This window comes from Protopterus annectens, chromosome 1.part0 (genome assembly GCF_019279795.1).
Source record: "Protopterus annectens isolate FY-2018-M chromosome 1.part0, PAN1.0, whole genome shotgun sequence".
Taxonomy (NCBI): Eukaryota; Metazoa; Chordata; order Ceratodontiformes; family Protopteridae; genus Protopterus; species Protopterus annectens.
In genome coordinates, this window is record NC_056725.1 from 1531730159 (window position 1) to 1531757254 (window position 27096).

At 38.7% G+C, this 27096-nt stretch overlaps 1 protein-coding gene across 2 annotated transcripts in view; it reads right to left on the reverse strand.

Annotated features, from left to right (window-relative positions):
* LOC122798799 (ATP-sensitive inward rectifier potassium channel 12-like) overlaps positions 1 to 27096 on the reverse strand; it is a 561148-nt gene that overhangs the window by 93342 nt on the left and 440710 nt on the right. For both annotated transcript variants that reach the window (XM_044067922.1, XM_044067928.1), the window contains exon 2: positions 8963 to 9113. In XM_044067922.1, the coding sequence (XP_043923857.1) occupies positions 8963 to 9000 (38 nt within the window). In that variant the 5' untranslated portion in view covers positions 9001 to 9113. The remainder of the gene's footprint in view (positions 1 to 8962; positions 9114 to 27096) is intronic.

The following is a 27096-nucleotide window of genomic DNA, read 5'->3' on the forward strand; positions in this document are numbered from 1 at the left end:
AACTCAGGTTTATTTGTAACAGTAGTATAATTTTCCAAGTTGTAGGAATGCCATGTTTCTAGAAAGTTAACCTGATTTAGCTGAAACATCATGTAAATGAGCAATGATGCTGCATCCCTATATACAAACATTTTGGAGACTATGTCTGGTACAACAGCTAGCTATTTTGAAGTTTAAATGAAGATGTGCACACCACATATCAAACTTTTATAGATAACACACCAATGTTTCTTTTCCTTAGTTATCAATGGGAAAGGTTGGGTTGAATTTGAGTTAAATTTAATTATTATTTATTTTATTTTTTGACATTTGTTTACCGGGAAAGTCCACTGGGTCAGAAACCCATTTTCAGTGGAGGCCCGGGGAGAAAAGCTCCACAGTTTACAAAGACAACATATTATAAAACAATGTTGACAAAAAGTTTTAACATAAGTATAGTAAATATTGCATATATAAGAGGCAAAACATAGTATAATTAGACATTCCATTAGTGTTTACATGAAGTATTACATCAGGAGTCATTAAATACAAATACAGAAACAAAAATATTACACCTGAGGGAACAGTATAGACATGGTTTTTATATTACACCATCCTGATATTTAGTTAAAGAGCGATCTTTAGGGTGGTTTGTTTGTGTGGCAGGCACAGGATGAATTATCTAGGTAATGCGATTTTAAAGCTGTCTTAAAGGTTTTTGTGTGGTCAGTTTGGGTTATATGGGATGGTAGGTCATACCATAATTTAGCAATGCTATGGGAGTACAGACATTGCCCTGCTCTTTTGTTGGGTTTAGTTACGGTTAGCAGGTACCTGCAGGAGGATCTTAGTGTTCTAGTAGGAGTATATCTATGTAGAATTGAGTTAAGTGCTGGGCAGTCATTGGGTTTATAGATTAGCTTGTGGGCTATGGTTAGTTGGGTATATTGGAGGTGGTGGGAAAAGTCTAGCCAGTTCAGGTTAGTGATAGATTGGCAGTGGTGAGAACGGTAAGGTGCTCCGGAGGCAAATTTGGCTATTTTATAATAGCATGATTGTAATTTATTTCTGAGGGTTGAGTGAAGACTGGTAAAGATGGCACTACCATATAGAAGGGAGAGGATGAGTAATGTGCTGGCAAGTTTTGTTTTGGTGTTGCTATCCAGGTAAAGTTTGTGGCAATATAGTTTGTCTAATTTAAAGTGTGTTTTCTTTATTGTTTTGAGGATATGTGGTTCATAACCGAGTTTGTTGTCTATTGTTATTCCTAGCAGTTTGGGTGTTTTCACTATTTCGATTTCTGTACCATCTTTATCATGGATTTTAAAGTCAATGTCAGATGTTTTTGTAGAGAAAAGTAAAAGTTAAGTTTTTTGAGGGTTTAACATTAGTTATGGCATTGATAAGCAATGTTTCAACAGAAGTAAAGGCTTTTTCTGTAATTGTTAGAAGATCTGAGAAATTGTTGGAGGTGGATACTAACGTAGAATCATCAGCATATTGGATAAGGTTTTGGATGTGGGGGGTTTTGTGAAGATCATTGATAAATGACCAGAAGCTAGCTTTGGTGCTTTAAAAAAAAACACAAATTAATAATAAATACATATATAAACGAACAAATGATGATATCACAAACGTTTACACTGTTGGGGGACAAAAAGCTGTGAATGCAAGAATGAAGTGAAATGCCATACAGGTAATGTGAATATATTCTTTATGCCCTAAATGTTGGAATTTGACTCTCTGAGACAAAAATAATTGCCTAATAGATGGTGTCTTTGTATACCTTCACTTAAAAACATGCATCCATTCAACAACACACCTTGACTTAACAAAATGCATCCATTGAACAAGACACTTCCACTTAACAGCAAGCATCCATTTAACAATACACCTCCACTTAACAACATGCATCCATTTAACAACACACCTCCACTTAACAACATGGATCCATTTATCAACACACCTCCACTTAACAACATGCATCCATTTAAAACACACCATCACATAATGACATGCATCAATTTAACAACACACTATCACATAACAACGTGCATCCATTTAACAGCACACCTCCACTTAACAGCATGCATCCATTTAACGGGTATCTATTATTTCATCAAAGCTCCAGTTCGCTGAACACCTATTCATTGAACTTAAAGCATCGAATACAATTTCAGTGAAGGATTACATCATATGCATTTTTTCCCAGGGGAGTTAGTTTGCCGTTACAACAGTTTTGCCCTTTTCCCCAATGTAGGACTATCTTGGAGTTGGAATATATATTTAGAGGGTTGTGGGGGTCACAGCCCAGACATTAGGTCTTTTGGGGGTGAAACCCCCATCTTGGTAACCTTAAAATAATGTAATTTCTGTTACGATTGCTCTGGTGGCCAAGTAGTTTTTCTTCTCTGAGAAATCTATTCGATGATATAATTCTTTGCTGAAATGGTATTTGATGCTTTAAGTTCGACAAACAGACGTTCAGCAAATTTGAGCTTCGATAATATGATAGGCACCCATGAAAAGGTTGCATGTTGTTAAGTGGAGATGGGGCTTCGATGAAAGGATATACACCCCATTTAACACTATACCTCAAGTTAACAACATACATCCGTTTAACAACACACCTCCACTTAACATGCATCCATTTAACAACACACCATCACATAACAACATTCATCCATTTAGCAACACACATCCACTTAACACTTAACATGCATCAATTTAACAACACACTTCTGCTTAACAGGATGCATCCATTTAACAACAGACCTCCACTTAACAACATGCATCCATTTAACAACACACCATTACACAACAACATGCATCCATTTAACAAAACACCATCACATAACATCCATCCATTTAACAACACACATCCACTTAACAACATGCATCAATTTAACAACACATATTCACTTAACAAAATGCATCAATTTAACAACACACATCCACTTAACAGCATGCATCCATTTAACAACACACCATCACATAACACATGCATCTGTTTAACAACACACATCCACTTAACAACATGCATCAATTTAACAACATACCTCCACTTAACAACATGCATCCATTTAACAACACACTTCCACTTAACAACATGCATCCATTTAGCAACACACCTCCGCTTAACAGCATGCATCCACTTAACAACACTCCATCACTTAACAACATGCATTCATTTAATATCAAACCTCCTCTGAGCAACATGCATCCATTTAACAACATGCCTCCACTTAACAACATCCATCCATTTAACAACACACATCCACTTAACAACATGCATCAATTTAACAACAAACCTACGCTTAACAACATGCATCAATTTAATAACACACTATCACATAACAGCGTGCATCCTCTTGCCAACACACCTCCGCTTAACAACATACATCCATTTAACGGATACCTATCATTTCATCGAAGCTCCAATTCACTGAATGCCTATTCATCAAACTTAAAGCATCGAATATAATTTCAGTGAAGGATTACATCATAGAAATGTTTTCCCAGGGGAGTTAGTTTGCTGTTGTAACAGTTTTGCCCTTTTCCCCAACATAGGAGTATCTTGGAGTTGGAATATTTATTTAGAGGGGTGTGGGCGTCACAGCCCAAAGATTAGGTGTTTTGGGGGTTGAAATTTTCTACCTTGGTAAGCTTAAAAATAATGTAATTTCTGTTATGATTGCTCTGGTGGCCAAGCAGTTTTTTTTTTTCCGTGAGAAATCTTTTCGATGATACAGTTCTTCTCAGAAATGGCATTTGATGATTTAAGTTCGACAAACAGATGTTCATCGAATTTGAGCATTAATGAAATGATAGGTACCCATTAAAAGATTGCATGTTGTTAAGTGGAGATGGGGCTTCAATGAAATGATATACACCCCATTTAACAATATATCTCCACTTAACAACATGCATCTGTTTAACAACACACCTCCTCTTAACAACATGCATTCATTTAACATCACACCTCCACTTAACAACATGCATCCATTTAACAACGCACCATCATATAACAGCATGCATCCATTTAATAACATAGATCCACTTAACATCCATCAATTTAACAACATCCATCAATTTAACAACAAATCTCCTCTTAACAACATGCATTCATTTAACATCACACCTCCACTTAACAACATGCATCCATTTAACAACGCGCCATCATATAACAACATGCATCCATTTAACAACGCGCCATCATATAACAACATGCATCCATTTAACAATGCGCCATCATATAACAACATGCATCCATTTAACAACGCGCCATCATATAACAATATGCATCCATTTAACAATGCGCCATCATATAACAACATGCATCCATTTAACAATATACCTCCACCTAACAACATACATCCATTTACCAACATACTCCCACCTAACAACATACATCCATTTAACAACATACTCCCACCTAACAACATACATCCATTTAACAACATACTCCCACCTAACAACATGCATCCATTTAACAACACACCTCCACTTAATAACTTGCTCTATTTAATAACGTGCTTCTGTTTAATAATATATCTCCATTTAGAAATGTCTGCATTAATCGAGTGAAGGGGAACAACCATATGGCGCTGTACTCATTCCTGTCCTTTTCTGCTTTATTAATTACTAGCCCTCCAAAAACCAAAAAAAAAAACAAACACGTTGGACATGTAAGTACATACACATTCCTGGGTATTTTACTTGGCCCCACATTATTTAACAATCACACTGACTTTATTGCCTCCACAGTAACCAAACATCTGAAATTTCATTTATTTTTTCAGCCCTGATACCTAGGACTGTAAGTCAAAAATAATGTCAATGCCAAACCTTGAGGGCTGTATGCTTCTCTTGACTTTAGGTAACTCAAAAATTGTAACTACCTTCAAAAATCCATCCTTTAGATGAGACATTAAAGCAAGACAACATCTGCCTGTGCTGGTGCTTACTCAGGTGGTTGTCAAAGATTACATGGCACTTAGGAAAATTTGAAAGGAAAGTTTCCCACTGTCCTGGCCAAATTTTGCCTAGTCAGCATGAATACCATCTGTGGTCTCCCCTGAAAAGAGGCCATTGCCTGAATGGGACTTACCTAGATAACAAAGTGTAAATAAAATTAAAAAACAGTAAAAAAGTAAATAGATTTTGTTGCCTCATTAACCTGTCTTATAGTAGAACACATACTTTTAATTATCAACTTTCCACCAAAACTCTTGAAGTTACTGTATAGCCTCCCTGTCACTGGCCATTACTACCCAGAAGCTCCTTTTCTTTGATTTCTATCCTCTGCTTTCCGAAGGCCTATCCAAAACAACAAATGAGTAACCTCAACTTAATACTGGTGAGAATGCTACAACTCTAGTCATACTTGTGTTTACCTCAACCTGCACTGAAAGACACAGTAAAGGAGATGCCTGCAGACCTCTCAACTATACACCTGTTTTGGAGGTATGTACCTATTTTCTGGTTTTATTTAGTCCTTTCCAGGATATAACTGCATGTTCATATGTTTAGGTTTAGTCTACAGGAAACCGGACTACATGACCAGCATAATGGTGTTCCTAATGATTTCAAGTAAAGAGGATCTGCATGTTACATCTCTGCTTTTCAGATGCAAAACGCAGTAGCACTCATTAAAGTCTACTGATTTTACACTGTGTCTTTGATAATATGCTTATATTCATGCACTATTTTTGTTACTCTCAATTTTTTAAACTTGTTTCTGAGTAATATCCCATAATCCTTTTGGAGGGATTAATTATGTACTATTCAGTATTCAAATTTTGCACTAACTAAGTGTCAAGATTTTAGTCTGAGTACACCTACTTTTATACAGCAGTTTGTAGCCCTTTTCAATGTCTTCAGGTTGAGAGGTACTGGTGGTTGCCCTGTGGGCAAGCTTTTAAAAAGAAATGAGTCACACTGAAGAACATGAGTCAACTGGTCCCATGAAGCAGAATCAGCAATAATTTAAGCAGCTGCAGTTCTAAACTGAGGCTGCTTAATTAAGTCAGTCAGTGTTTATGTATGTTCATAGGTTTATAGGTAAGTACTAGGTTAGCTGCTCTTGTGGGCCATTTTAAGCAGAGCAAATTTCCCTTTTTGTACTTGAAATAATCTATCCCATTTGTTTTTATTTTGGCTTTATCCATCCCATGGTCAACAATTATTTATTACCGCTAATGAGAATAACTGGGATCATATCATAGATAATTGGAGGGGGGTCCCATGCATGGGATAAAGCATTTAGGAGCTGCCTCTGTCCATTAGAATGTGTATTGTGCATTGTATATTGTACATATTGTATGTGTAAAATTGTAGCATGGACATATTATAGCTCTTTTCAAAAATTTAGACACTTTAACAAAGAGCTTTTATGTAGATATATAATAGCCCTTTGCCTAGCCTGAATGTCTTTTTTCAGAGCCAGTGAACTACAGTAATGGGTTATTACAGCTCTTTGCTGCTATTTAGCAAATGTGATGCTTGAGCAAAAAACATTACGCATGTATTAGCATATACATAATATTGGGTTTTCTAGAGGTACTCCAGTCCCAGGTGCTCAAAAATCACTGACTCAAAGCCATGGATTCAAGCACCTTGTAGCTCATGTGGGTTGTTTCTTGTGTTCAAACTCAAATGTAAGTTCAGACAAGCAGCAATGGGGTGGGAGAGGGAGGACATTTAGGACTAGGGACCAGGAGGCAAGTTTAGGCTTAGGGAGCAGGACAGAGATTTTAGGGTTATGGTGCCAGAGGAGATTTTCAGATTAGTTGTCAGAAGGGAGATTTTATGGTTAAGGAACTGAAAGGGATTTTTACATTTAGGGAATGGAAGGGTAGTTTTAGGGTTAGGAAACAATCAGAGAATTTAGCTTTAGGGAGGGGTTGGAGTTTTAGGGTTAGGAAACAATCAGAGAATTTAGCTTTCGGGAGGGGTTGGAGTTTTAGGGTTAGGGAATGATTGGGAGCTTTAGATTTAGGAAGAGGCATTGTATCTTTTGGTTTAGGGATGATTGGATACATTAGGATTAGGGTGGGAGAGTGGAGGTTTAGGTAAGGGGGCAATGAGTCGGGTTGGGAACTGGATGGGAGTTTTAAGGTTAGGATTTAGGACCTTGCACGGCTATGTAGTTTATAGGAGTGAGTTTCAGAATACTATGTTAATGAGAGATCAGGCTAGTGGGAGTTTGAGCACTTGTTTTTTGAAGCAAGTGGCAGTGAGCAGGTATGTTGTGAGATACTCGCTAGCAAGCAAACACCTGTAACAAATCCCATAATGTCTCATAACTTTGAAAATTTTTTTGGTCTTCTCATCTTTCACAGGACATTTTTTTTCTGCCTCTTGGTCACCAACTTTAAAAACTGGGGAGCACCAAGTGGAGGTATTCCCCAGGGCACCAATTAACATAGCTATAGTTCTACTAAAAGATCATTCCATAAACTTGCTCCTGTTCTATAGCATGGCATTTTTTCAGACATAAGAAACTTACCAAACAATTTCTTCCTTCAAATACAGTCCAAAAGTACAACACTTTAAGATAGTGGAATGCCACTGTTTTGACAAGCCATTCTCACACCAATTCTATTAATACCTGACCAAGCACATGACCAAGTACATCTCCCTTTTCTCCAGTCAAAGAAACGTACTTATGCTGTCTACATTGTAAATTATGTACATTTTGCTGTAGACTAATCTCTTGCACTGTCTCTTACCTTTCCCATTTTTCATTTGTGGGTACTTTTGCCCCCATGCCTGCTGACTATCAAACCTCCTACATATCAGTCTTGATCCCATTCATTCCCCCGTATTTGATATCAGGAGCAGGACAGTACAGGGCGATTGAAGAGGCTGACATCCAATCAGCCATAATGGTGGTTTGTACCCTCCTAGACATCCTGCCAATGATGGGTCTTTCTAATAAGGCCATAACTATCTCCCTGAAAGCTAATGTGATCACTCTTGTCACAGGGGGGCATCCTGCACTGTGTATGTGTACTTTTGTCTGCAAATTATTGGGGGTTACCATCACTAGTTTGAGATGGTGAAGTCAATGGCCCTGGTCCTGGCCATTTTTTCTGGCATGCAAGGGAGCTATCAGCTGACCACCCCCACCCAACCCCACTCCCCGCCATCAAGACTGAGTGAGCTGGAATGAACCACTCACTCCTTCTCTCCTCCACCCAGCTCTTACAGTGCCCAAGCTACAATTCAAACTCAGACCATCCAAACCATAGTCACGGTTTTCTTTCTATGCTACAAAGCTCTGCATTTACTCTCCACTGGCTAAACTAACTTTGGGTATCAAAATTATACAGTACTGCTTTTATACTGCATTGTCTTTAAGGCCCTGGTTGTGGATGAAATGTCAATAGGCCAGCTGACGTACCTGGTTTACACATTTAGTTCATTGAAAGTATCAGTCCTTAACATAACTAATTCATGGTACAAAATGCACTAATCTGAGCTAGTAAGGCAGCTGTGAATGCCAACATAGTTCTACCCATTAACATAACAGCAAGCATTTCCTAGCCGCATAATTTGCATCAGTCACTGTAGTCTGAGAACCGGTGAAGCAAATGTTAAGTAACAGTTCACATTATGTTGTTTACCGATTGTAGCAGCCACTGCCTAAGAACATCCATATATTTGTCCTCACCCTGCACGTAGAATCAGAAGTTTCTTTGAGCACTAATTTTTACCCAAATTCCACATGTGAGAATAATATTTACAACACAAGTAGGGCTAAGCATTTCACAGTGAATCAGAGAGCTCATGAAAGAAATATCTACTACAATGTATTGGTAGCCTGAAACACTAGCATCTGTATTCCAAAGTATCAACATTATAGAAAATGAAAACTTAAACTAAGAAAGAAAATTTATAAAATGTTTGAAAACCATCCTAATTTATCTAATGGAATAAATGCAATATTTTCTGAGCCAGCTGCTTGGTGTTTACATACCTATTAACACGTACTGTTCCCATAGCTGTTGCAATCATGTGGTTGTAGAGTCAACAGAAAGCTATCTTGGCCCTTGCCATCTCTGGAAGCACTCGCCACTTCAATTACATAGTCACCTAAGGAATGTCATGTTGATGTTTCTTCTTTTTTCCTAAGAAAAAGAAAAGAAAAGAAAAGAAAGAAAAATATTTCATAATTTTTAGAAAGCAAATTCCACAAAAAAAAAAAATGGAACTTGTACTATCTCTAGCCTGAACTTTTTTGTTAGGCATGGGACCTGTTGAGAACAACAGAAAGTGTATGCATGTACATATTTATGTGTATACGTAATTTGTGTATGAATGTCCAGGTAGAAATCATTCTGATATAAACTGATAGTTCAATTATGCATGTAAAATGGTCATGCTGTGGAAGTAGGAGTTCATTTAATAGGACAGAAAGGGATCTGACTACATTTCACTACATGAGAAACATTAAGTAACAGTAATAAAAAAAGCATGAACAATAATTTGGTGATGTGAGTTAATTACACAACCTTAGTTGATAAATCCTTAACAGAATTTACCCTAAATGAGCATTAAAAAGAAGAAAAAAGATGACTAAAACAGAGAGCTAAACCATCTATAAACAATGACACTGTTAGTGACTCATAGCTGAAAATAGTTCTTCCTACACCACTCTGGGCCTTCTGGTATAGCAGGCTGACATTATTTGTAGGTTCGTTATTTTAATTGGTCAGTTCACCTGATGGTTCAGCCTTTCATGAAAACCTAAAATTCAGCTTGTCAGAAAACAAAAGACTGAAAAAAATGTGTTGCCACAGCATGCTTATTGTCAGACAGAAATAAATCTTAACAGAGCAGTAGAAAAATAGTTTAATTTTTCTGTAGTCACTGAAGCATTACCAAAGGACGGGGCCAAAAGTGTTCCAACCCCCATTCTATAAAGGTTAGCAGCACAGTCTTAAATGCTTAATAATGGTAATCTGCTGCAAGGTTCCCATGGATACCAATCTCTCGCTACTTTTTAGTGTTTGTTTAGAACAACCCCTTCCCTGTACAAGGCACTGTAGTTCCCTGTAAAGTCAGTGTTTAACCTAAACCCTTCATGATAACTATTGACTCTAATCCTTGAGATAACTTTCCCCACCTACCCCCATCTGCCAATTTTATAAAGATATAGCATCTTTGGAGTCACACAAATAGGAAAGGAGTAGCGAAAAATCAGTCGAAGAGCAAATTCAGGCAGAATGAAGGAAGGAAAAAAAGAAGACAGAAACAGATGAAAGGACAGGAATATCAAAGAACAAAACATAGATAGCATATGGTATGACTATTTTACCCATCATCTGCCACCACCTGTTTAATGCTTAACCATCCTACCCCACCCCATTGTAAAGGGAAACACTAGACATATGTAGTGTTGTATATGAATAATCTGAGCTGTGCCACAAAGTATACATTGTTCACTTGTAGAACATAAATATATTCATGCATGAAATCATAGCAGGTACTTATAATGGCCACAAGATATGGGCGGTATTGTCGTTAGTCTTTGGAAGCACCTAAACATCAAACAACAAATGGTCTGGAGAATCTTAGTAATAAAATTATAAAATGAAATACCCCTGTCTCAGTTCAAAAAATAAATTATTAAAGAGTAACAGACACTAAAGTGCATTAGCACATCTGTAATTACATCAGTCATCTGACTTTCCGAAAGGTTATATAAGAAATATTTGTTTCTATAAGAAATCCTAACTTTCTGATTATTAATTTTTCATATTTAGGGCCACTGGAGAGCCAGAGCCTATTCTGGCAAGGAATAGCTGTAAGATACCAGCCCTGGACTGGATACTAGGACAGCGACACGCCCACTGTCATGTGCATACACATACACCTATTGGTAGTTCACGAGATTACCAATTCACATAAAACAACATGCTTTTAAGATGACACAAAAGGCTGAAGCAAAAATCTTCACAAAATCTGAAAGGACATGTAAACCCTGCCTAGGTGAAATATTGGCTGGAAGCTAAAACCTACAAAAGAACACTGTAGGGTAACATTGCTAACCACACTACTGTTTCAGATGTTTATTTCACTGACATTTCACTGTGTACGAATACTTTCATGATGTGAAGACTAAATATTTCATTACGTAGAACTTACTGGCTCCCATCGTGTTTTTTAACAGGAGTGGAGAATAAAGTAAAGTTAATGTACGAGATGAAAGGCGTTTTAGTGGACTGAGGCCTGAATATGGAAGATGAAAGGCTTTAGGGAACAAGCAGGCTAAACACATCGATAAAGCCTGAACAAGCTCATGACTTTAGGATTTTCAAATAACATTGCTTTGTCCACATGGCATATATGGCACATTTCATAATGCAATATCACTGCTGAAAATGTATAAATTGTTCTTGCATTCCTATGTCAACATTAAGGCAGAGAAAGAAAACATCTTTTGCTAAAGAAAGTGCTAGATGGTATGTATACCTATACCACAATGTTACAAATGTTTACAACAGAGAGAATTTGTTTCTCTGATAAACTTACAGAAGGAAACACGACATGGTATAGACAAGATATATGGAAATGACAGAACGGTGAGGCCGGAGCTGAATTTTTTTTTTATATTATAAGCTATGCATTTGTTTGTGGATGAAAATAAACTGACTCAACACTTATTTGTCCCCTTTTCAAAGCTACTGTTCTAGGTTCCAATCAAGCTAAAATTACAACACTAGCATGCAAATGGTTACATTTTGTCTAAAATATTATTTATTATGAGATTAAAATTAAATGAATAATTCAATAGTTGAGTAGGCATTAATCAATAATTATGAAAATGCCGTATAGTGGCTCAATTCAGAAAAATCATCTACATGAATTTAACACATATCAGTCAGGCATTTCAATTGTTACTGGTAAGTCCAGGCAGCAAAAAGAGATGTTGTTGTCAGTGACCAGAAGTCCCTTGTTGGCAGACTGTCCCTGTTTAAGGGTCTTTGGTCCTTGATGCATACTGGGAAATAAATCTGCATTCTGTGTCCACTCTCTCTGGGCGATCCAGGAAAAAAAATCTGAAGATACTTCCAAGTATATCTCTCAACTGCCCAGATTTTCACAGAAAGTTCAGATTTTTTCCTCATATTTTTGGTCTGCTCCTTATAAAATTTGTGGTTTTCTGGCTAATCACTTAGAAATGAAGTCACTAAATAATGGCATTCATTTGAATTTCAAATTTCATATCCTTCAGAAAATGTATGCTAACACAAATCCTATTATTCTATTAACTCTATAAATTTATATGAGCAATATTTAAAATTTGGCCTTATTTTTGGGCCTTTGCGCCCTTATTTTTACAGGATTTGTCCAGCTTTCTTGCCCTAAGAGGTTGAAAGGTAAGCTTCCAAGCACATCCCCCACTGGCTCCTCTGTAGGCTAAAGTCAAATTCAGTTACAGGTAGACATGGTGAAATCTCTCTCTCTGGCACATTTCACTCTAACTCCTAGAAAATAGGTCTGCCTTTGTGGGTTGGCCAGGTCCTAGATTAAAAAGATGTAACATCACAGTCTTTGGATCCTTTTTCAGAGTGCATAGCAGGATAGCAGTCATTCAGCAAAGCTCTTTCAAATTCTGTATACCTGTTAGCTGACAGTTAGCAGCAGTCCAAGTACAACTGGAGAAAGAAGCATAAATTAAGTGAAAATTTGACCATCTCAATCAGTTCACCTACAATATGTCATCCAACAGCCAAGAATCTTTAGAATTCCTATGTCCTGTCACTGCAGTGAGGTGAATATGTCGAGCTTTGAAGCCTATTCTTTGTGATGGCATCTCACTCAAAACTTACCATGGCAAGCTGAAATAAATACTCAGGACAGATGTCCAGAAGATGAGAAGTCTGCTTCCTGCTAAGAAATTTGGTTTGAAATTGTATACTTTTTGCTGGAAAGCTGTGAAAGCAAATTCTTTAAATAGCATGGCTGCATGTGCTCTGATTTTCAGTGTTATTGTTACCTACTATCACATCATAAGTCAGGAGTATAGCAAGATTAATACACAGCAAAATATGAAGGCAGAATTAAGTGGATGGGGGATCGTAGGTTTGTCCCAGGGATTACTCCCGTGTCACTATTAGACAGAGGCACAGTAAACTAAACCTTAAAAAGTGCACAGTATACTCAAATCAAGGGGTGGCGTAAGCCATACAGAATCGGGCTAGGCTTATAATTGCCCCAGGGCAGATAGCCTAGTATGAACCTATGAACCTATGAACCTATAAATAAAATTAATACACAGTAACAATGGCAGTATGCAGGCAATACCCAATGGCTCCAACAATAGTAAAAATATAGTAATAACAACACTAACAACTATAGTAATAACAATAATGCTAAGTATAACCAAAGGCTAGCAATACTAGTGATACATATATTTATTATTCTTTTCAATCAAAGAGTTTTTCCCCCCAGAAATAATGCCTTATAATGTTTCTGGACAACATCCATTTTCAATACTGGAATAAGTAAATAAATAAACAAAAAATTACTGAAATTAGGTTTCAAAGGTTGTTGTAGCTGGGGTGGTAGTGGGGAGAAGCTTCCACTATTTATTAAATGCTCCCATGCATGCATCTCTAATAGCCTCTGACAACCCAAGTCAAACTCCTGGTCTTCATGTGTGGCTTAGTTTCTTAGTCCTGTGAAGGCAGGTGACTGGCACCTTAAAACCAGTTGCTTCAGGCAGGTGAGGCTCATTACCCTTTGAAGTCAACCCACCTAGGAGAAGGCAAACTCTGATTTAAAGCCCCTGCTGCCTTGCGGCAATACCTAGTCATGGTTAAGGCTTCAGGAGTAAACCCTGAGGAACAATCTGGAGATGGAGCCCCTAAGGCAATTTGAGGTTGTACTTGACCTCACTCTGGCAGTTCCTGAGATGACACTGATACCAAGTTGTACTAGCCTTGCCTTTCCCCTTGTTTACATCAGTGGCGTGGAGAGGGGGAACTTGCTGCTGGGCATCAGCTGTTTCCTGAATTCACTTGCCCAGGCTTACGCCCAGCTTACACTCCAGCTTTGCTCTGTGAGTGATGACACAACACAGAATGTAGCTGTTACCAGTAATAAGCCAATACACTCAATCGGCATAGAGTGAGGCACAGGGGATGCTTCCGATGGTGGGAGATATCCTTTGAGTTCATTGGGCAGCTACCACCCACCTTAAGCTGGGCAGCCCCCAGCCAAATAGGTGCTGCCTCGTCATGGTCCACTTGGTCCACTGGGTGTGTGGGGCTTAGGGAACCCCTCAACAGGTGGATTGTTAACCATACACCTGGAAAAACAAAAAAGCAACAAAATAAACAAGACTTTAGGCTAGGCACATGGAACATAAGGATGATGACTCCAGGCCTTATGGAAGGTCTACAGAACATCAGTGATGCTCAGAAGACAGCAGTTATTAAGAACGAGTTCACCAGATTGCAGATGGACATTGTGCCTCTCCAGGAAACAAGGTTGCTGTCCATTGGATGTCTCAGGGAGAAAGACTTTACTTTTTTCTGGCATGGGAAGCTCCCAGCAGAGACCATGGAACATGGTGTTAGGTTTGCAATCAGAAACAAACTTGTTGGCTCAGTCATACCACCAAATATGGGAAATAAGAGACTGCGGAAAATTCAGCAACAAACACCAGTGGCTATGGTCAATATCTTCAGCATCTACTCTCCTACTTTAACTTCTACCTAGGAAGTCAAGGTGAAATTCTATGATGAACTTAGTGCTGTCATCAGTGAGGATCCTTCCCATGAACCATTATTCATTCTTGGTGATTTTAATGTCAGAGTTGGCAATGACCATCACAGCTGGCCATCTTACCTGGGACATTTTGGAACAACAGGAAAGATGAATGAAAATGGACAGTGTCTTCTTGAACTTTTTTCCCAAAATGACCTCTGCATAACTAACAGCTTCTTCAATGTCAAGCCCCAGGACAAAGTTTCATGGCAGCACCCAAGATCGAAACATTGGCACAGACTTCACCTTGTCCTCACAAATGCAGCATTTTAGGTAGTATCAAGGTAACACACAGTTACCCCAGTGCAGACTTGATCCCGACCACTTGCTCATGTGTAGTAAAGTGAACATCCAGATGCAAAGGTTCTTTCACTCTAAAAAGGAAGAGAGGCCACGCATTGACATAGGCAAGATGTGTGACCCTTCAAAAGTGCACAAGTTGTTCAAGCACTTTAAGAGGCTTTGCCCTGCCTGAATGACAGTGACACCAACAACAGATGGGAAAAACTTCAGGATGCTATCTGTAACACTGCAATATCTTTCTTTGTGAAGAAGTCAGTCAAGTGTGCTAATTGGTTTGAAGCTCACACTGAAGTGCAGACACACCTGATTGAGAAAAAGAGACGGGCACTGGCTGCATACGGGTCCTTGCCCAATGAGGAGAACTTGCAGGCACTCTGGTGTACTCAGAATCAAGTGCAGCAGCTAGCTCAGTGGTGTGAAAATGATTATTGGCTTCATCTTTGCTTTAAGATTCAGCAGGCTGCGGACATTGGTAACATGTGAGGAGTGTACGATGGGATTAAGCAAACCATCGGTCCATCACAAAGAAAGATCACCCCACTTAAGTCGGCCACAAGTGAGGTCTTGAAGGACAGAACTAAGCAGATGAAACACTGGGTGGAGCATTACTAGCAGCTGTATGCCAGAGAGAATAGTTATTAAGAAAGCCTTGAATGCTACTGAGCCTCTGCCAGCTGTGACTGAACTCGATGCTGAGCCCACCTTGGAGGAAACCAATGATGCACTAACAGCACTCTCTTTAGGAAAAGCTCTAGTTAAGATGATATTCCCTCTGAAACTCTTAGATGTGCTAGCAGTACCCTAACTTCAGAACTGCATGCAATACTTTTCTAATGCTGGAGAGAAGGTAGTGTATCACAAGATATGAGAGATCCTAACATAGTTACTATCTGTAAGAAAAAGGGTGACAAAAGTGATTTAATAATTGTCACGGCATCTCCCTTCTCTGTACCATGAGGAATCTGTTTGCACATGTTGTCCTGAACAGGCTCCATGTTCCTGCAGAGAGAGTTTACACCAAGTCTCAGAGTGGGTTCAGAGCTGGATGGTCTACTGCAGACATGATTTTCTCTGTTAGCCAACTACAAGAAAAGTGCAGGGAGTAAAACAAACCTCTGTATATTGTCTTCATTGATCTGACCAAGGCATTCGACTTCGTCAGTAGGAAAGGTCTGTTTGCAATTCTGACAAAGATCGTCTGTCCTCCAATACTGCTTAGCATTATCAGGGCCTTCCATAAAGGCACGAAGGAGACCATCATGTACGATGGCTCCACATCCAAACTTTTTGAGATTCTCAGTGGACTAAAGCAGGAGTGTGTACTGGGTCCAACATTGTTTAGTATCTTCTTTTCAGTTCTGTTGAAATTTGCTTTTAGAAATGCTACAGAGAGTATCTTTCTCTGAACCAGAATGGATGGCAACTTCTTTAAACTGTCAAGACTTAGACGGAAGACCAGGGTGCATAGGAAGCATCTAAAGGAGTTACTGTTCACTGATAACGCAGCTATTATTACTCACACTCAGCAAGAACTTCAGTCACTCATGACTCGCTTTGTTGGATGCATCTATGGATTTGACCTCAAAATCATTTCAAAGAAGATCCAGGTGATAGGCCAAAATGTGGGAAGTGAGCCATCAATCATGGTGAGTGACTATGAGCTGGAAGTTGTCCATGGGTTCATGTACCTAGGCTCTACAGTCTCTGACAACTTGTCGCTTGACAGCGAGATCAACAAGCACATTGGAAAAGCCTCCACAATGTTTTTCAGGCTGACAAAGACAGTATGGGCTAATAATAAGCACACTGCACACCAAGATGCAGGTTTACACAGCCTGTGTTTTGAGCACATTTCTGTATTCCAGTGAAATATGGACTCTGTGTTCAAAACAGGACCAGCAGCTCAATGTAGTCCATATGTGGTGCCTTAGGTGCATACTTGGTATCTCATGACAGGACAAGATTCCCAAAAGCACAGTGCTTGAAAGGATGAGCACCACTTCCATGTTCACCCTCCTGTTACTATGTATTAGTAGCAGGAGATGGGATGTACAACAACCACACTAGCAGGTCTGGGGGGGGGTGCAAATCCTCCTTCAAAAACATTTTAATGACTTTTCAAAGTCAAAGTAAACTTTATTGTCCCTTCAATTCACACAAGAGCGAACCATCGAAATTACATTTCTTCGGACTCAATGTGCATACAATACATAGACTATATTTAACATGATGGTAATACACATAATTCTATAGACACAGAGAACAGACGCAACAATAATAAATACTTGTATTATTGCACTGACTTAACAGATTGTCACTCCTTACTAGGTTATTAGCTTATTTTCACTGGAAAAATTACACTTAAGTGATTGATTTAAGGCCTACATTTATATTGCACAATAAGACAGTTCAGTTTGATTGCGACTGACTTTGCTGTCTGGATGCGGGTAAGACCTTGTTACATATTGCACTATAGAGACTTTTCAGTATTGTTGGATTACTGCCTTAATGTCCAGTGTGAAGGGTACTGTTCCTAGAGTTCAGTAACCTGATGGCTAGTGGAAAGAAGCTGTTTCTGAATCTCATGGTTTTGCAACATATGCATCAAAAGCGCCTTCCTGATATTAACTGTGGGAACAGCTTGCAAACAGGATGAGTGCTATCCCTGGTTATTTTCCTTGCCCTGCTGAGACATCTGGACATGTGCAGGTCTTGTATGGATGGGAGGGTCCCCTGATAATCCTCTCAGCCACTTTCACTACCCTCTGGAGGGACTGGTGCTTGGAAGCAGAACAGCTTCCATAGTATACTGTAAAGCTGTTTGTCAGTATACTCTCGATGGTGCCCCTGTAGAAGGTTATGAGATCCATTGATGGTAGGTTTGCTCTCCTCAACCTTCGCAAGAAGTGAAGCCATTGGTGCGTCTTCTTAATGATGGCATTTGTGTTGACTGACCAGATCAAGTCTTCTGCAATGTGCACCCTCAGAAATGTTGTGCTTTTTACTTTCTCAACTGTTTCTTCATTGGTTATGAGTGAAGAGTGCTCTCTGTTGCTCTTCCTATAGCCACAATTATTTCTTTGGTCTTGTTGACATTTAGTGCAAGATTATGGTTATAACACCAACTTATGAACTGATTCAACTCCTCTCTGTAGGCTGTCTCATCATCATTCCTGATGAGGCCTACAACTGTCATATCATCTGCAAATTTGATGATACGGTTTGAGCTGTGCTTGGCACTACAGTCGTGGGTTCAAGATTTACTGGAGAATAGAGCTCAATGGAAAACTCTGAGTCATTGGACAACTTGAAGGCATTGGGGGACTTCAGCAAAGGAGCTCAGTGGAAAGGACAAAAAGCAAATGTCACCAGAAATCAATAGGAAGACAAGGACTGGAAATGTTTTTAAATATACTTTATTAAAATAATAAAATGATACGAAAACAACAGTAAGTGATTTTGTCTTCAGATTCTGACACTATTATTTATTTATTTTATTTTACATTTGTTGACCAGGATAGTCCAAATGGATACATGTCCATTTTCAGAGGAGGCCCGCAGAGAAAAGCTCCAAGGTAGAACATACAGTAAAAATCACAAAATGATTACAAGTTTCACACAGTTTACAGCCTCCAGTTGAGCAAGCAGGTAATATAATCATACATTTTTAAAACAGTGCTGACAGATTGACTAGGCAATATAACATGATTACAGACTACAGAGGAGGATCTAGTCGTGTTTTGAACAAGGACATAGCCAGTGAGTTTTAAAGTATAGCTTGGGGCCTTTTTTGAACTGAGTAAGAGAGGGTTCAAGAGTAAGATCAGCAGGAAGAGAGTTCCAAGTTTTGCCAACAGAGTTAGCAAACAGAGAGTCCCCAGCAGATTTGTTGATTTTGGATGTTTGAACCAGTAGTTTATTAGAAGAGCAAAGTGACCTCAGGTTGCTATAAGGGTTGATGATATTTTTAAGTGCAGGTGTATTATCAGGGTGGTTGAGAACTTTATGGGCAATTATAAGCTGGTTGTACTGAAGTAGGCTAGGCCATTCTAGCCACCCCAGAAGATTTAGGTTGTCATAGTGGTGGGTCCTATAAGCCGTGCCTGTTGCAAATCTAGCAATGTGGTTATAACAGCTGGAGAGATTGCTAAGAGTGGATTTGTTCAAATTAGTGAGTAGAGGGGAGGCATACAGAAGAGTGGAGAGTAGATGGGAACGAACAATAGCAGTCCTAGCAAATGGAGTAAGGAAAGGTTTGATCTTATAGTGGGAGCCAAGTTTGTTGTAATGGTTTTGATAGTTTGATTGACATGGATATCAAATTTGAGGGTGTTGTCTGATGTGACACCTGAGTTTGGTTTCTGCATCTGGGGAGATAATGGTGTCATTATTAGATTTTATGGTAAAGAGTAGTGAGGAAGACTTACAAGTGGGGGAGAAAAGAAGCAACTTTGTTTTGTTAAGGTTTAATATCAGCTGATGGTCAGAGAGCCAGTTTTTAACTATATTGAAAGTATTCTGGGTTAATGTCATTAGATCTGTCAGGGAGGTGGCTGAACAAATCAAGGTGGCGTCATCTGCATATTGGATACAGATAGCATTTGGGATGACAGTGGGAAGGTCATTAATAAAGAGAGAGAAAAGAAGGGGTCCTAGTATGGAGCCCTGTGGGGCACCTAAGGTGATGGGTAGATGGGTTGATAGTTTGTCCTGCTATAAGATGGCTTGTTGTCTACCACACAGGTAAGACTGAAACCATTGAAGTGCATGGCTATTTAGTGAGAATGCCTTAAGGGTGTGCATGAGTATTTGGTGGTTGACCATATTGAAGGCCTTGGAGAGATCTAAAAAGAGGGCTGAGGAAAGCTTGCTATTATTTTGGCTATGGTTTATGGTGTTAGAGAAGGATAATAAGGCTGAGGTGATACTGTGGTGTGGCATAAAACCATGCTGAGAGTTATCCAACAGCTTATTCTGGGTAAGATAATAATATAAATTGTTTATGGACACACTTCTCCATAATTTTAGCCAGTGGTGACAGAATAGCTATGGGTCTAAAGTTTGACAGTTTGAAGGAGCAGGCTCCTTTATGGAGTGGTATTACATGAGATATTTTCCAAATGGAGGGGATGGTGGTTTCAGATAAGGTTCTGTTGATTATGATGGAGATGGGGTATGCTATGGCATCTGCTGCTTTTTGCAGACACTCTGGTGGGAGGAGATCAGCTGCTAGAGTAGTTGGTTTTAGTTTCTTAATAAGAGATCTGATAAGTGATGTAGAAACAGGCTGAAAGCTAAAGGAGAGTGGGGTATTAGATAAAGGAGGGTGGGGTATTCGCTAAAGGAGAGTGGGGTATTAGCTAAAGGAGAGTGGGGTATTGGCTGTGGCAGAATTTGGGTTGGAGCAGCTAGGTGCCAGTTGGCTGGCTAGGAATTGGATAGTCTCTGTGAAGAAACTATTGAAGGTATTTGCAATATCCTCTGGGGATTTATTGTTGGAAACTGATGGGGTAGAAGTGGAGGACTGCCCTGGGTGAAGAAGTTTGTTTATTTCTGCCCAAAATGTTTGAGGCTTGTTGTGATTAGAAAGAGGGGAAATACTTGGCTTTTTTGAAGCCAAAGATATTAAAAAATTGTTTATTAAAAATCTGAAAAAAGCCAGGTTTTTTACAATCCCTAAGGTTCATAAAAATTTAAGGAACCCTCCAGGGAGGCCTATACTCTCTGGGGTAGGGGGCTATTTACAAAATGTAGGGATTTTTTTGGATGAACAGCTTAAGAAGTTCAGTCTCAAAGTACATTCACACATTAGAAATAGTCAAGATTTTTGCCAGTTGGTGGGGGGAATGCAATGGGAAGATGATTTTTATTGGGCTTGTGTGGACGTAAAAGCTTTATCTACCACTATCAGTCATAGAGTGGGTTTGGAAGCCGTAGCAAAAATGTTGAGGGAAGGACCTAGAACAAATTAGATTCTCCATCTGCTTGAGTTCTGCCTGACACACAATTTCTTTGAGTTTAATGAGGAGCTGTTTTTGCAAAAGGGAGGCACCGCCAAGGGTGCCTCATTTGCTCCCTCGTACGCAATCATTTTCATAAATTTTTTTGAACAGAAATTCATGTATAATAAATGTTTTTTCAATAATAAGGTCATGGTCTATAGGAGATATATAGACGACCTGATTTTTGTGTGTCGAGGGGAAATGGAACAATTTGAAACTTACATGGCTGAACTGGAAAGAAATTATTTTGGTATTTATTTTATGTACAAGACCAATAGAGCGGTAATGCAGTTTTTGGATTTAGAGTTATATGTGAGTCAAGATAAGGTGGTGCAATTTAGACCTTATCATAAAGAAACTTCAGCTAATAATGTTTTTATTAGCCTCAAGTATGCACCCCCCACCTGTTGAATTCTTTGCCTTATGGGGAGTACAAACATATTTTTGGTAATACATCAGATAAGAGAAGAATAGGTCAAGAATTTTTAAAAGTAAGAAACAGGCTATCTTGTAGAGGTTATTCCCATGAGTTGTTGGCTAGGACAGAGAATAGGGTTTTAGGAATCCAACAAAGAGATGACAAAGGGGTAAGAAGGAGACATGAAGAGCAATCTTCAGGTGAAGGTATAAGGAAAATGTATTTTGTTAGTAAATTTTCACCTTATTCACATCATTTAGCAAGGTTAGTTAGGAAATTTGGGCCCATAGTGATGCAAGATGAATCTACCAAAGGTGTATTTTTGGAGCATATAACTTTTTCATATAAGAGGTGCATGAATTTGAAACAGTTATTGAATAGGAAGCTGGACAAGATAGATGGTCAGGTGGGATGCCATCCCTGTCGTAGATGTAAGGTTTGCTCAAAAGTTAGAAATTTACATGGTTGCAGCATTAATGAGAGAATTTATAAAGCTACACAGAGGTTTTCTTGTCAGTCGAGTGGAGTTGTTTATATCTTGGGTTGTGATTGTTCACCTAAGAAATGGTATATTGGACAAACTAAGTGACAAGTTAAAAATGTATTTTGGAGCATATGGGGGACATCAGACATAGGAGATTGGATAGTCCAGTGGCACATCATTTCTGTTCAAATCATGCAGGCTCAGATTCTTCCTTATTCTTCAGTGTGTTGACGATGCCTTCACATCAACATGGGGAAACGCACCATAGAAAATTGTTAGCCTTGGAAACCAGGTTCATCATTAATTACAACACTTTATTTCCTTCAGGTCTTAACCTGGATGTGAATATTAATGTGAGAAACTGATGCTGATAAAGTAAATCAGATTTTAATTTTGTTTTCACAGGGGTTTGTCTGATTTAAGCATGTAGTTAAATATAAAACATACATATCGACTTTAAATTATAGTCAACACAGTGTATAAACAATGTGTCTGGGAAATGAGTTTACAAGCATGTTTAATGGTTCGAAGTCACTTTAAATGAAAGGGGTTTGTGCAATGTGCATAACTGGTTAGCATCATGTGATTCATTATAAATAATGTGCTGTTGGTGTAACAACTTATCCCTTGAAGGCTTTTTAGCTGAGGTACCAGGAGACACCAGTAAAGTTTTGTTTGCACTTTACTTTTGAGAGTCTTCGTTTTTTTGCGTGTTTTGTATTCATTTGCAATTTGAGTTTCAATCAGTATTAAAATCTCCAAGCACCATAGTTTCTTGGGCATAGGTACTGGATAACCAGTGGAGGATGTCCTCTAGGGTGTTTGTATTATTACCTGGGGGGAATGTAAACGCAGACAATGTTCTTGCATTTGTTATTGTTAATCTGTAGTTTGGTAATAAGAATTTCTGCATTATTAAACTGAAGTGGTTGTAGGGAGACCGTAGTAACATCTAGTGTATTTTTATAGTGTATAGCTACCCCACCACCCTTCCTAGTAGTACAATCTAATCTAAGTATGTCGTACCATGGTGGTATTACCTCATTGTCTTTAGTTACCGGTTTTAGCCAGGTCTCCGTAAGACATAACATATTGGGGGAGTAAACTGCTAAGAGAGCATGCAGATTATGGACCTTATTGTTTATGCTTCTGATATTTAGTTCGCAGGTCAGGAGAAAATTAGGGAGCCTATCAGCCAGTGTTATGTTAGAAGGAATATTAGTTTGGAATATTAGTTTAAAAACGTGCTTAAATTCATTGATGGGATACCCTAATCACATGACTTAACATTTAAAGGCTGTCAGTTTCTTCAAATGACACTTGAAATTTACTGATGAATTAAGACTAAAAACACGTCGCATTAAGGAAAATCTGCCATTTACACTCACAGTATTCTAAATGCCCCTCTTTATTTACTCCTCTAACATAAATGTTAATACAATCCAAAGCACTAAAAACAGACTTTTTAAAACTGATATGATTTTCAGAATGCTTAAACTAGGCATTGAAATTATTTTTATTTTTAATAGTTCTGATGAGTTCTAAAATCATGTCTTTAAGTCTGCGCACAATCTTTCCTACACAAAAACGATTACAAGAATGTGTCACTAAATAAATCACAAATTCTGAATTGCAAGTAAACAAACTGAGCTGAGCATTTGCCCTGGCATTGTTTGCATAAAATGTGTTAGGTGCATCATTTATAAATCTACAAACAGTACTATTGCAATATTTAAAAATACCCTTCTTATTACACATTCTCCTTTGTCATACTGACACTTTCCAATACACTTTTGATATCATAACCTCTTTTGTTGGTATTTGTACATTCATTCCATAATATATTTAATATTTCAGTGATGGTATTAAAAAGCCAGCAGTTGATCATAATATTTCTTATGGAAAACGTGTCCAAACTATGTTTTAAACACATAGCTAAATCCACTGGGACAACTAACTTTGATATTTTGAAACAATTCTTTCAGGAATGCATCAATAAGGTTTGAAGCACTCTGAAAATTGTATTGATTTTAAAAAGTCCATCGTCGCCTCACAGCAAGAGGTTCTCCCGTTCGATTCTCGGCTGGAGCACCTTCTGTGTGGAGTCTGCATATCCTCCCTTCGGTCAAATGACGTCTAAAGACATGCAGGTAGGTGCGTGAATGGGTGTGCCTTCTTTGAAGGTTGGGTGTCAGGCTGGCAACTCGGCACCATAAAAATCAACTACCAATCATTAGTGGACTGGAGTTTCACTGTGGCGACCCTTAACTTGGATAAGCTGAAAGACATACGTACATTTTTAGTGTTTCGGATTATGCTGACATTTATGTTAGAGGAGGAAACAGTAAGGATCATATTTAGTATAAATTGCAAATTCTCCTTAATGTGACATGTATTGTTGGTCTTAATGCATCAGTCATGAGTGCAAATACAGTGTCAGCATTCATGTCTAACTGTACTCCTAATGCCTTATGCTTCCTTTGCCTCACTCTAGCAAATTTCTGATGTCACATGATCATCTATGAATTGCATCAGTAACACAGTTCATTATCATCCCTATTCCATGCTATGAGGTCTTTTCCTGCTCATGCATGGCCTTGGGGCTGGAGGATATAAAATGTGCATGCCTCCGGAGTCAGGCCATGTTAAATGCACTTTGGATTATACTAACGACAATGTGCATCTGCTATTGATGGCCATTGAATTACTGTGCTTTTGTGCTGTCTGCCACACCTGTTTATAAGCATTGAAGTCACACAGGGTGTGCTCACCTGTGGAACCTGGACGTGTTAATGTTGTCCTGCTTGCACTACTGATCACTTTCATTGTGCTATTATTCATGGGCATCACACTTCTGTGTTGCCACTGAAGTACGTAATATGGTATCTGCCACACATTCCTTGCACCGTAGCTACCATTTAAGCTTTTGAACATGACTGGATAAGTGGACATGGCCTCAGAAGCATCATACTCTGGCAGGGCTCCCAATCCATGCACCAGGAAGTGCAAGATGTGTTACAGTTGCTTCACAGACATCATTGGGAGCAGCTGCTGGGAGACAAGGAGGGCACCTTTTATAAAGTAGAGGCCTTGCATGAGTCTGCCAATGCAATGAGCAATGCCACTGGCACCAGACTCTTTAATGTGCAGTGTGGCATAAGTATAGCAACCTGAAGATGCCTGAGAAAAGTAATTGAGGAGAGAAGTCACCTGTGTTTTGCATTATCATTATACAGTAGGGCTAACACCAGTAGCTACAGTTAACTTCTGATATTAGAGATACTATATGCTCATTACTTTCTGTTTCATATTTTCCAGCACCTATAGTGTTTGACTCTCACCTTTGAGAGGGAAATTGGTTAGGCTTAGAATGGCTCATTAAGGCTGATAGCCTAGTAATTAGTTATTATTCTATGAGAATTTGGGATAATGGTTAAGGTGCTTCTTTCAAAGACACAAAGCACAGGGTTTGATTCTCACATTTGAGGGAACATTGGCTAGGCTTAAAATGGCCTGGGGCAACTAGCCTATTACTTATCTATGAACCTATGCTATTCTGGGGGTAGCATCTATGCCCCCCATGGACAGGGGTAGTTGGTACTGATAGATTTGCTCTGCTAACAATGACCTTCTAACCATGGTCAACTTGGAAAACAAGGGTAATATCAGGCTAGGCTTGTAAAGGCCCTAGGGCCATTTGCCTAGTAACCACCTATAAACCTATAAGAAAACAGGACTACCTGCCAGAAAAAGCAGGTCAGGCTGTCCAGGTGGTAGAGTAAGTGCACTTTATTTCTGACATTGCTGTCATACTGTATTGTATTAAAACTGTAAAAAATCACATCAAATAGTCGTACTTCATTTTTTAGTCTTGTAATCAGGATTAATTGTTTTAGCTATGTAACTTCAATTTTTTTTTTTTTTGGTTTCACCACAAGTTTTCTCTGGTGAAAAATATTACAGGTAAGAGTTTTAACCTTATAGAAATTTCTTAGTCATTTAGTAGGGATCAAGATACCAAATCTGGATTTTTTTATAGGCATCATTATTGCTAAGTTCATGTGATTTGATTGCTGCTTTTTTTCTTTTGTTTTGTTACTTTCTTTATTTATATTTTATCTCCAAATTCTACAGTTGTGGTTACATGTGTGTGTGTGTGTGTGTGTGTGTGTGTGTGTGTGTGTGTGTGTGTGTGTGTGTGTGTGCTATGACTAACACTTTCCCTGTGGATGTGAGTTGGTATTGTCCTATCACTGGGACCTCCACCTTAACTTCTGCACCCCTCCTTTTGGATTTTATGGTCTCTCTCTCAGATGTAAGGATTAGAGATTGTGAGAAGACTCTGGAAGCTTTCAAGTTGGGGTTTATTGAATACTTCCACCTCTCTCTTCTGAATATCAGGCCTTAAAGTCAAAGCTTTACCCCTGTGACCCACTATGGCAGGCTGGAAATGGGCTAATTTTGCACTACTGCTAAAATGGGACATTGTGCTTAGGTGAAGATTTTTTATCACTATCAGAAGGTAAAGCACAACTGGCACCACTTGGATTGGGTTCTTCCTACTTAGCAATAGTACTGTGGAAATTAAATAAAGATCTTCAACTGACAAGCAGGACTTATACCCCTGAAGGCCTATCCTGTGCAATGTTCTTTAATGTCAGCTCAGTTCAGAATAAACTGGATCGTGTGTCAGCTTTGCAAGATACGGTTAATCTAGTACTCATTACAGAGACCTGGCTGTATGAAAATGTTATCGTATATCTTAAGGCATCCATTTCTCCCAATCTCCAGGTAATTCATAAATATATCCAGCTGGAGTAGCCCGGTTAACAAATGTAAAATAAAATAAATAAAAATAAATAAAATTCATAGCTCCTGGCACAGTCGAATCAGGGGAGGTGGCTGTTTGTTTTTCTAATGCCTAGGAGATTATGAGGATGAAGACATAAAATCTAATTCCTTCAGAAGTGAACTGCAGATTCCTCTTAGTTTATCATCCACCATGCCAAGGAAGTTTCCACAAAAATTCATTGATCTAATGCTGTCCTTCTCATTCTTCCTCACATATGGGTGTAGAATCTGATCCACTGATCTGATTCGGCCTCATTCTACAAGATTTCATATCC